The sequence below is a fragment of the Nothoprocta perdicaria genome, unplaced genomic scaffold (assembly GCF_003342845.1).
Source record: "Nothoprocta perdicaria isolate Ctin4 unplaced genomic scaffold, notPer1 scaffold_29, whole genome shotgun sequence".
In the NCBI taxonomy this organism is placed as follows: domain Eukaryota; kingdom Metazoa; phylum Chordata; class Aves; order Tinamiformes; family Tinamidae; genus Nothoprocta; species Nothoprocta perdicaria.
In genome coordinates, this window is record NW_020455521.1 from 286,161 (window position 1) to 298,795 (window position 12,635).

At 33.5% G+C, this 12,635-nt stretch overlaps 1 protein-coding gene across 2 annotated transcripts in view; it reads left to right on the plus strand.

The window, feature by feature from the left end:
* Positions 1–12,635, plus strand: part of SPOCK3 (SPARC (osteonectin), cwcv and kazal like domains proteoglycan 3) — a 164,241-nt gene that overhangs the window by 107,920 nt on the left and 43,686 nt on the right. For both annotated transcript variants that reach the window (XM_026041653.1, XM_026041654.1), the window contains one exon: positions 9,536–9,650. In XM_026041653.1, coding sequence (XP_025897438.1) covers positions 9,536–9,650 — 115 coding nt within the window. The remainder of the gene's footprint in view (positions 1–9,535; positions 9,651–12,635) is intronic.

Below are 12,635 nucleotides of genomic sequence, written 5' to 3' on the forward strand. Positions count from 1 at the left end.
AGCTGCTCCATCACTTTCCCAGGGATGGAGGTGAGGCTCACCGGCCTGTAGTTACTGAATCATGTTTGGTCTTGTAAGAAGATGTGGATAAATCGAAAAAAATTAGGGAAGTAAAATGATTAAGTCCGGAAAGATCTATATTTTGATGTTCATGAAAAGAGAATTATGAGAAAGGTAGGAATCTGAGAAATAGGAGTGAACATCAGAGGTGGAGCCTTTAGGTTGAACTGAAGTTCTAGGAAAAAACAAAAAAAATGGAGTGCAGCATGATCTTCCTGAAAAAGAGAAATAAGAGTTCATGAAGCAAATTRCTGCTCTTGCTCTTTATTCAAAATGCAACACAAAAGACCTGCCTTTGATTCATCTTGATTTTACTCTATATTTGGCTGTTTTTGACCAAGTTAAAATGAGGAAACATATCCTGTATGTTTTGAAACGAAGTAGTAAATGTAAAAATTAGGGTCATTGCTGTTTTTCTCTGCACAAAAATATCTCYTGGAAATATTGTACCACAAGGTACTTGTTTCCTGGCAGGATGAAACATTGTAAACATGGAATTTCACAAATGATAACACACAAAACCTACTATTTAGGACTTAAACATCTAGTTTTTCTTAAAATGTTAGCATATTTCTTAGTTGCTGAAGAACCAAAGAGAAAGGAAAGCTCTAGAGGTGTTATAATGGCAAGAAAACTGGGAGCACCTACGTGATTTTCTGATCACGTAACTTCTGATCCAAAACATGATCCTGTAGGATATTCAGTAGGACACTGCTCAGTGTTTGATCTGAATATAAATGAATACAGAATTTATTTTCATGTGAAAGTTCTTTGGAGATTGTCATTGCATAGTTTAAATATCCTAGGGACCTAGGCAGAATAACACAGCATGGACTAACTAGGTCTTTGTACAACAGATTTGCTTTTTCTTTGTCCTTGTAATTGAAGAAAAAGGAGCATGGCCTTTGGATGATATTTTAACTCTCACAAGATTTTTTAAATATTTCAATTTAGATATAATTAGATATAAACTGAACTTGTTTAATTAGTAATGCAATCAGTGAGCATGGTTTAAGAAACCATATCACATTGAAAATACAGTGATAAAGCATGTTAATAGTCAGTAAGTAGATTCTTTTAACAAAGTTCCATGCTCTGATAAGTGATTTGAGTCTTATTAGAAGGCTTCAAAGCTCTGCCATTACCTTTATTTTAACCATTTCTATTATTCAGAAATTGGCATGTCAACTGAAAATTTCTGATGAGTATTCTTGACTGAATTTCAACCAAAATATCCATCTAATTCTAAGAAGGAGGTTTGGGAGAGTCAGTTATTTTGCTCACAATTTAAATTTTTCGTTGGGGAATCATTTTCAAATTTGACATGTGAATTGACAATGCGGAGTTAGCTTTGCGGGCAAAATATTCCGTTTTATTTCTTTCTTGAGAAACCCATCCAAAGTACAAAATTTTGCATGTCAGCTTTTGTACACATAGCAGTAGTGTACACCAAGAACCTCATGAACTTCTAGGGTCGAGGGACATTCTGTGCATCTGGACCTCTCACTCTCTGAGTTTGGAGAGTTTGAAGCAGAGAGTCTGGGAAAGTGAGGAGATTTGGACTGTGTCACCTGTGACTCAATAAGAGCCAGAATATGGAGTGTAGATTTAAGTATTGGGATATAKATTTTTGAAAGAGAAATTATTAGCATCAAAACTTTACAACAAGCTAGAACATATTTAAGAGACTGTTATTCTATTTTTACTTGAAGAAAGCTAGGAAGAGAAGAAATAATATAGAAAGAATTAATATGTTTATATTTGCCTCTTTAGTTAGTCAAGACTTTATATTTTTGTACTTGAAATATTTTTTAAAAGATGTTTTAGACACTGCTTTTTACAGAATTTATTTTCTTCTAGGAAGATTGAATTATTGATTTGGAAAGGAGATACATTATTTTAGGACAAAAAAAGACTGATAGATATTAATTTTTTTCTCAATCAGTTTTCCAATTTACTAGAAATAGTGAGATTCAAGTAAGGATATCATAGGATTTTGTCACTGAGCATGAATTAAGCTTTCATTTGAAGGTAAAACTTGTTAGTTTATCTGTTTGCAAAATGTGTATCATAAGATGATAATATATTTACCAAACTGAGTAGGAACATAAAAATTCAGATGCTGATTCAGAAAGATTCAGATAGATGCTTAGAAGGATTTTTAAAAAACTTCTAAGCAACATGTGTCTCAACCTCTAAGAATGTTTGAAAGCCAAGACAGGTAGTTGTCTCGTTTAAATAATCCYAGTAGGCATCTCTGTCTGCATCTTTCTGTGAATTAGTTTGTTTTCTAGGCTGCCCTAAAAAGATCGCATATTTAGGTGACCTGATTTCAGGTTTTTCTTCTTATGTCATTGGGTTGCACAATGATGAAGAAAATAGGCCAGAGCTATAGAGGTGAACAGGAAAAACTGCATATAGATTTTTGTTTTGTCGTGTAAATTTATTTTTTCTAGTTCATAGCCTTGTGAACAATGTATCCTCATTTCTCTTTGAAGCACGAAAGATTTCCTCTGCCTATAGTCTTGTTTCAAAAACTGTAGTTATCTTTGGTTCTCTTGTCAAAATGATAGTTGTATGCCTTTATAACCATAAAGAGCAGTTTCTAATGTTTTCTTTTTAAGCAATAGTACCTGTCTGCTGAAAAGGTTTTTACTCAAACATTTATTGTTCAGGTAGGTGATGGATGTGATTAACAAGTTGGTGTAGAATTAGGAAAGATCAGATGAGGTTGACAGGAAATTAAGGCACTTTTAGTCCTGTGGATTATCCTTCACAACTAAATTTACTGTTTAATATTTAATTACTAAATCCTAAATTAGTTGAAAATAAGGTGTCTTGGCTTTATGTTTAGCTAATTGTTTTAATTTGAAATCCTGTGTTGTAATTGCTTGTTGTTGGCTACACCTTGTAAAGAATTATATATTGATAATATAATCATTTTTAAATTATGTTCCCTGCACTCATGCAATTCTGGTATTTTCACTTATATTTTAAACTAACCAAAGTGACACCTTTGCAAATGGAAGCAATACCAGGCATTGTGTCTACCAGTCCTTTGCTGTCTTCCTTGTTTTGTATCAGGTAGCTCTCCGTGCTGTACTATATCTGGAGCATGACCAGATTAAGGTTTATCTCCCATCCCACCACCAGTCCTTTTTCCCCATCTAATTAATGATAGGAACTACCAATCCAGTTAAAACATATTGTAGTTCTTATGTATTTCACTTTTAGAGGCTCAGCCCTGTGGCTATAATTTCACATAGCAGTTTACTCAAAATATGGTAATGTTTTCATTAACAGAATATATGCAGGCTTTGTGAAATAAAGTGAAAAGACAGGAAGTGTGAATGAGCAAAATGGCATGAAACTGGAAAGCATTCCTTATTGAGTATTGGTAAGAGATCATCTGTGCAGTGCACAATGGGATCAGGTTCTAAAAACTGAGAGAAAGTAAAGGACTCTGGACAAATTTGAAATTCTGTTAGAGATTTCTCTTAGTAAAAGCACAATGAACCCGAATGAAATATTAACATTTCATTCTYCCCTTCACTAGTTTTCCTTGTGGAAAACAGCAGAAAGACCTTTCCTCAGAGACCCTGTTGACTTTTATATAAAAAATCTTTTACCATTTGTTAATGGTCACCTGGAAAATATATAGAAAATAATTGTTTGTAACAATTGTTTGAGAGGGTATGCCAAATTCTCTTCTCTCAGCCATTTTATTTGGTTGTACTGTAATTGCTAAATTTTTCTGCTTGGCCAATGGATATTTGTACAGTGTGATAGTACTCCAGAAGACTGTGCTGTACAAATTCTGACTGGGAGAGAGAGTGCAGGGATAAGATTCTGGAATATTCRTATGCTGTCTGATATCCCCAGTTTCACCTGCACTAAGTCATATCTTTTTTTTATACTGGGGTGTTTTTTTCAGAATGAAGCAAGCATAATTGTGAAAGTGTCTCATTGGTTAGCATCAGAATCATTACCATAGGGACAATTTGCAATGATAACAAAAAAAACTCATATTAACTTTTTTCTCTATATGAATTTTTATATTCAAATTAAATTTTTGTAACATGTACTCTACTATCAGCTGAAGCTGAATTTAATTGCTCATCAATGTATTTTTAGAGTTGGATAGCATGCCTTCTTTAGATTTAAGTGCACAAAAGAGCTCTTATTTTCAAGGTAAGGTACAATTAAAGGTGACAGTTTTATCAGAGATAAAACATTTTTCACAGTTGCATAATTATTAGTTATTGGTTGACTAAAGAGTAACTTGCTGTAACTGTTCTGCATTAAATGCAAGAGTGTTCAAGAAAGCATTTCTTTAAGCRTCAAATGCTGTAACACATCAAAATTTTGCTAAGATTTTAATTTACATCCAATTCATRCTCCATCCTGCATTGTGAAGTTATGTTTGTACTCTAGAAAAGGTTGTACTGATGTATGTGTATGTGACCTAACTTCAAGCTTGCAATGTTGGGGACTGACTGCAATATTGCTATGGCTTGAAACACAGAATGGATGCAAGACTCACTGGGGACATAAGTGTAAGCTCTGGCAGCTAACTTATACTGACTTCTATACTGTTGAGGTGGGCCATCTGTGTAGCTGCCACTATATTAAGCAAAGGAAAGGAACAGCTGAGGAGATTATCTATATACTGCACTAGAAGACACTGGTGCATGAGATGCTGTCCCTTCCTTGCCTGTGGATTCTTGTGTATCCTTATTAGCTTTAGTTTCTTCAAAGCCAGATATTCCTAGCAAGGTAAGATTATTTGGAAAAAGAAATATCTTGTTATTGAGATAGCATTCTCATAAAGGCACAGAACTAAATCTGCAATAAATAAATATTATATAAATATTATATAAATATTATAAATTATAAATAACAGTTATTCATGAGGTTTGGCTGTCCAATGAAAGAATTTGTTTTTATTTTTCACATTTCATATTGAGAAATAGTTTATATTTTCAATACCTGTTAGTTTCATTTGGAACTAAAAATGCTTAACATGTTTCCAAATCAGATCTTAGAACTGGAAGAGTTCAAATAACTGCAAATACAGACTCAGGACCATGCAGAAAAGTTTTGAGCAAGTTATCTAGGATCCTTGGAGTGTCAGGAGCATAATCTTCCCTTTTCTTTCATGCAGTTTCCTGACTTCATTCAGTATACATCTTCCAGTTTCTCCAGTAAGGCTTAAAGGTTTATGCAAGCACTAGTGTCTTGATCCTACTTAACTGCTAGAGCCACTCTATTCTTTACTTTCATAGACAAAGAGCTTGAGGTGATTTGATCCTCAAGATAAAATACAAAATATTGGTTTTGACAGACTTGCCTAATTCTGTTTGTAAAGATTTGAGTGCTTAAGATTCAATTTCTTAGGCAATATTTTAAAACTTCACTCTTTTTTATTAGAAAGTCTTCCTAGTATCTAACCTGGAGTATTTTTTGGATGGCAATTTAAGTCAATTATTTCTTGTAGCATTCATTGTGAATGAAAACATTGTGAATGCCTTTTAGAACCCCCTTACATATTTGAGAGCAGTTATGTGAATACTCTTTCCTAAAGACTGAACATCCCCCCTCCTTCAGTCTCTCTTTAGGGACTGTATTTTCTAGGCATCTGAACATGCATTTCACTCTTTTTTGGACTCTTTCCAATTAGCTCATGCCTTGCTTGAAACACCATCTCCAGACTGGATATAGTGCACTATTTTAAGCACCACCAAGGCTACCTGGAATTATTTTACATGTCTTGCAGATTGAGGTCCTCTTTGTACATCATATTGTGGCATTTTTTGTTCAGACTGTGCAATTTTTGACAGGCCAACACACACAACTCTTTTTTCAAACATTTTCTTTCTTTTTTTTTTTTTTTTTTTTTTTTTTTTTTGGCCTTGGAAACTTTTTTTTATTCCTTATGGGGGAAAAATCTGACTTTTTGAACATCCAGAATATAGACATCAGTGTCCCAGTGTTGACAGGTAACAACTTAGGAATGGGGAATGACAGCATTTAATGAAATATTTTACTGTCATAACTCTATAACAGTGGGTATAAGAGAACTCATGTATGCCAAGATAACATACACTGTAGTAATTGCTACAGAAATATAACTGTTCTCATCTTCACTAGACTAATGGTGAAGCTGCATGAGTCATGTCTAAAGATGACATATATTCTTTGATGTACTTCCCACGGATTTTAATTGCCTGTCTCTAGTTCACTAAACAGCTACTTAGGGCAAGTGTTGAAAAACGTTGAGTCTATTTGAAACTGCGCAAGTTTTTAAGTAGGCAGAGTATAAGTATACAAATTGGATTTTGCTGTAGGGAGCTTGACAGTACAAAAAATAAGGAACTTTTCATCCTGAAATATATTGCCAAGAGKCTCTGACATGGTAGATATTCCTTGACTATATTAAAATATATATATTTTTTCAGTATTGYGAAGTACATAGCTCTGAAGTCAAAACTGCCAATTCTTCTCCATGAAAACAAAATATGCAAGAATTCAATTAGCTAAGGCTTCTCAGAATCAAACATACAAATGAGACATGATTAAACTCCATGTAGAAAKACAGTATGCTAAGAGAAAAAGAGAATCAAGATCAGCAGATGAAAAGCTAGAAATATAATGACAATTAAAATGTTATTTTTCTCAATTATATACAATAAAAATTGTATTAAAGGGATTGGGGTGAAAGTAGAACAAGAAATTACCAGAACTTATCAAATCGAGATAAATAAGGACTAATATGAAATCGAACAGATAAATTCTGTGAAAATGCCATGATTTATGTTTTCCTTTGTAAAAAAGTCATATAAAGTCATATAAGTCAATAAAGGCAAATAAATTAGTTATTGTTTTACCAAACATTATAATTAATAGCTTAGCTTATGTATTTCTCTGCCATTTAAAGTACTGAAAATACTCCTTTTCCCATAAGAAATAATTTTGTCACTATATCTACCATTTTCTCTCCTGTGCACTAACACTTTTCATCGTGACTTCATATTCTGCAATCCAAAAATTTATTTTTTCTGTGGAGTTTTTCAGATATGTTAATTGCTTTGCTATAATTTCTTAGAGTCTACTGCAGGAAGCCTGATAACCTTTCTTTGGGTGWGCTACCTTCACACCTTCCCAGTGCACTGTTAATATGGGGAAACAAGCAGAAGGAGGTTTGAACCAGAATTATCTTTCTGCTGTTGTTAGCAAACTGGACTCCTTTTTGACTCATACAAGAACCGTGTTTTTGCTGTCTTATTTGAGAGGTGGAATCTAATTCTCCTACCTGTTCATAAATTCAGTTTAGTGAGTGTAAACATTCCAGCATAGCTGTGAATGGAAGTACTGATTTGGAAGTATTGTGTGCTGATTTCACACTCCCTAACCCAGCTATTGGTGCCTATATCAGGCGTTGAGTAAAGTGTTTCTTAGGCAATGTTACTTGCAAATGCAATTGGATAGATATCTTTAAAGAAAAATAAATCTAAGGGGCTAAACTCGCACCTCATGCCAATTAAATTAACTTTGAAGTGTTTTACTTTATTTATTTTTACCAAATCTGAAATGTGTTTTTATGTTCAATTTTAAATGATGGTCCTGTTCAGGACTACAAATCAAACTACTCAAAGCTTAAAGCATAGGTGACCGTAGGTTTGACTCCTTAATCTAAAATTCTCTTTTCTTACAAAAGGGAAGATCTATCTCTTCAATAGGCACATGTATGAAATTCTGTGTTTCAYGCTATTAATGATTTTTGCAAGCATTGAAATCCATATTAGGCTGCGTCCTCTCTGGAAGGATGTCTATTGGGCTTCATGACTAGCACCTTCCTGGATGGCGAGGGCAAATGTGCAGGTGCACAGAGGGTAGACAGGTCTGCCATAGCTGACTYGGTTGTGCAGGTTCCTGTGCAGAGGGCAGAGCTGCCGCCTTTGCCTCAATTTTCTGGTCCTTTGAAACAGAGATGAAGTGATGRTTTTATGTAAAAATTTGAGGATTTATTTTCTTCCCCTAATATGTTGTCTTTTTGCTACTGAGAGTGGTGCAAAAGGGGCTATTTCAATATGATGATAAAAATTTATCTTGTGCTAGCTGGAGAACTGCATGACAGTGCTATGACAGGGTTAGAAGTCTGTATGAAAGGCAGATAAATTTSTGTACATAGACAGGGATGAGGTGATTTTAGGTACTTTATCTCCATACTAGTAAAAGCCTTCAGAAAAAAACAATTCTGAGAAAACTAGTAAAAACAATTTCTGAGAAAGCACTTTTATTTTTAATAGCTATAATGTGTACACCCACCCATTACTCGTTARGAGGGAGGAAGACTCTCTCCTAAGAGGAAGAGGAGTACTATTTCAAAATCAACTTTAGGATTCTCCAGAAATCCTGATAATGTATAATGAAGTAATATTAAACTGGAATTGCTCRAACAGAAGATGAGTCAGAGGATGTCAGGCAGAAGTTCTGATGAGATTTTTTTCTGAAGTTGTGTGATGCATAACAAATCACTTTCACGTTTTTGTCACTTTGATTTTCTCAGCCCTCATTTTTTTAAGTTTTAAGTCTTTAACCTGACAAATGAGACATTCTCCAGGCTATGTTTGAGGAAAAAGTGTTCTCCATAATCACCTTTCTGCGTTCTTGTTCTATAAAAACTATCTCTGGGCTCTTAAGTTTTTCCTCTTATGTTGTTTTGTATTTTCGGTGCTATCATGCTAGTAAAAGATTTTAAGCCAAATCTGTACCAAATGTCAAGAAAATTTCTATGAAGACAAGTACAGGCAAGGCTTACAATACTGATATTTTCTATATATGTAGTCTTTGACAGTCTATTTTCCTGTCCTTGGAACAATAATTTCATTTCTTCGTAATATTTGTTTAACTTTTATATGGTTTCGGAATTGAAGATTTAAATATACAGATCAGAACCAGGCAAATTAATCTATGTCTATACTGGAGGAGACGGTGTGGAATTGCATCAGTATAGCTTTCTTGCTTTCTATTTTTTTTTTTAATTGTTGTTTTCTAGTTTWCAATTATCTAAAAAAGTATAAATTAAGTAATAAAACCTACAGTAAATTCATGTTAATTATTTCCCGTCACTAATAAATATTGATGTTTTGTTTATTTGCTCACATAATATAAATAAACCCAATGCAGTCTGATTCTATGCCATGTASACAGTCAAATCAATCTAACAAGGCAAATATATGCATACTTGAATTAATCCTAAAACTGCAGCCAAATTAGGGAAGAAGAACTTTTACCTTCTTCTAATCTGATTCCTTCTCTTACTACAAAGGTAGTGTATACTGCAGAACTTTTCCTAGTATATCTGTAAAAATTTAAGCGCCCTATGAAAGARTCCTTCAAAATACTTAATGAGCTGTAATTTGTATGTATTATGAAATATGTTCGTTAATGATAGTCGTTTTCTCTCTTACAGTGCAAATTGGACTACCAAGCCTGTGTCTCAGGAAAAATGATCTCAGTGAAATGCGAAGGACGTTGCCCTTGCCCGTCTGACAAATCCACAAATAAAGGCAGAAATGATAGGAGAGGTGAGTGATGGTAATTTGTACGGTATCTTTAATACCATACATGTTTCTAAAAGGAATTAAAACTTTGTTCATAAAGGAATCTGGTCATGACAACCACTGATTTTGCTTGAATAAAACCAGTTTTATTTTATTCCCTAGTTGTTTCCTTTGCAGCAGTTTTAGAAAATGTACCTACGGTAGTGCACCACTGTATTTTTCAAGTATAGCTATTTTAGTATGAGTCATTGCTCTCCTATTGTTATTCTTTAATACCTTTCAAGATGTGCATGGCTGTACTTAAGACACAGAAAAATGTATTCTTTGCTCTTCAGTATTTTTAGTTTAACATGCAGGAAAAAGAAGTGTGATGAAGAAAGAGAACTTAAAAATATCTTTATTGCTGCTGATTGGAGTAGCAGTTGCACTTTAGCAATGGAACTGTAARTTGAGGCTGTCATAGAAAAGTGAATTTTTTCTTTGAGAAGTGGAAAGGGAATAAATTAGCTTCATTTTGGACAATGAGTAGTGTGTGAGATTATGCTCCTGGAATATGTAGTCACTCTTCACTGCTTTGTAGCAAGTGGTAGAGTTGGGAAGAAGAGTGTTTATATTGCAGTGAGTCCCAGGTGAGTTTAGAAGGTTGTTCTTAAGCAGAACAAATTTCTTCTTCAGGATTTCTGAATCGATAAATAGTCATTGTAGTATGAAGTTCTATAGCATCTTTATTGTATGAACCTGAATTTGACGAAACCAGCATGACTGAACTCTGTATTGATGTGTTCCTTTCAATTGTACTTTACATGTCTTTTCTTCTCCTTTTTGCAAAATCACACCTGTGAATACCAAGCCTAAATCTTTATTGTCAAATATTCTGTGTCCTCACTGAAAATGCACCGGAATTTGTTGTTGAAGTCGTTTTTTTTATTTTTGTTCCTCTACTACAACAACTAAACATAAAAGAAACTAGCACTTACATTCTTGGCTTACATTAAGTTAATATTTTATTATGCTAATCTATTACATTTCATGCAGTATTCTATAGTTATTGTGGCAGAGAATTCTTATATTTTCCATTATGAACTGTATTAGTTGCCAAAACTTTTTTTTTTCTTCTAGATTAAAAAAATCAATTAATTTTGAACAATGAAATCAGGGAATAACTATGAACATCCACCTGTGAGCAGGAATACAAAACAATGAAAAGATGACTCTGAAAAAATTTTAAGCAGTAATTTACAAGCTGGTATTTTACAAGCTGTAATCTTGGATTGTGGGGGAAAAAAAAGTCACCTATTTATATTACTAGCCCAAATGAAAAATAGAATAGAAGAGTCAGACTTGCATAGTTAATACAGCCCCTTTGATAAGAGAAGGGCACTAATGCGGTTATAGTTATCTCCAGTAGCAATCATGCATGTGTACATGTGTAGAGTTTGCTTAACGGTAACCACAAAGTACAATTATGAGAATCATCTCAGAAGCATTTCTGTGAACAGTAGGCCTATTATTCACCAATGTCGATTTTTTTTTTTTTTTTTTTTTTAACGTGGCATCACCCTTAGCTTTTAGCAAAATAAAGAAAAGCATTTTCTCTGCTGGAAGTTGTTTCATCTGACAGTTTTTTCATTATAGTGTGTTTTTTTAAGCACAGAATATTTCTGATGTAAACATTGACAACAATTTATAGATAAGTTTCATTGGTTTCAACCAAATGGAATTATTTTTAATTAATACTCCTTGGAATGAAGTGTTTCTGAAAATTTATACTGCCAAGAGATCAAGATTGCTTGTGCTTAGTTATGTAAGAGAGAAGGAAAAAAGAGCCTATATGAGCACGGGAATTAACACTAAGCCTGTCCTGGCAGATTGTCAAAGCAAACAAAATACTTTTTTTTTTGTTTGTTTTGTTTTTTGTTTTTTTTTTTGAGCTTCTGCATTTTACTGGAACAGTGAAATTTGAATGTTATTTCTTTGTAAGGCCAAAGGCCAGGAGAAATATAAAAGTGAGAGGAGTATCATTACTGAATTTTCAGCCACTATTGTAAGAGAATACAAATTTTATTATAACTTATGTGTGAGAACCCAATTATTTTCTTTTAAACTGAATTCCTTAAGTATTCAAATGTGTACATGCATATATGAATTACTTAGAAGTTTAACACAGGTAAAGAAGTGCAGAGTAAGATTTTGGGTATAACTTGAGTAGTGCATTCTTAAAACACATATCCTTCCCAAAGCAACTTTTCATTTGTTCAGACTTACTGGTTCCATCAATTCTTTTGTAGGTGTATCTAAGGAGGATATAAGGAGAAAGGTATATCTGTGAATTTTCCCAAAACAATTTTAGTGTATAACTCCATACTCCTTTGGGAAGAAAAATAAAACCATTATTCAGAGAAAGAAAAAGTGATTTGCTTATTAGATTGTGTTTGAACCTAATCAGAAAATCATAGGAACCTCTTGGTTAGAAAGAAGCTCTGAGGATTGTCCAATCCATCACTTTCCTCAGTGCATGAGACAAGTGGAATTTGTGAAACACTTTGCCCTGCACGTAATTTTTTCTAAGTTCTGTAACAGAATATACTTAAAGCTTGAGTTCTTAGAAGTGTAGTGCTCCTGATAAGCATCTAAGGTGGAATGGGCATCCTGGATTTCTTTGGAATTTACTGAACAAGGAAAGGTACTATGGAGGTAGGTGTAGTCCTTACTTCTGGAGATATCAGTACACATGGACGGTATAGTTCTCCAAAATTAGAGTGAAGGGCGTATACTAAAATATCTGGGTATGATTTGCTACTCAGATGAAGATAATATCCTAAATGTTCAGTAATGGCTAAATGTCTTCATTTATAAAGGTGTTCAGTGAAAATGTTAATGTTTTAACTTGGAGAAGCTAGCTAAAATTCTGGTTCTCATAGTCTATTTTAATTAGAAATTTTTAAGATTTTTTTTTATTAGATTTTTTTTTATGTAGCAATACAAATTCCTGTTGTCTTTAGCACTCTT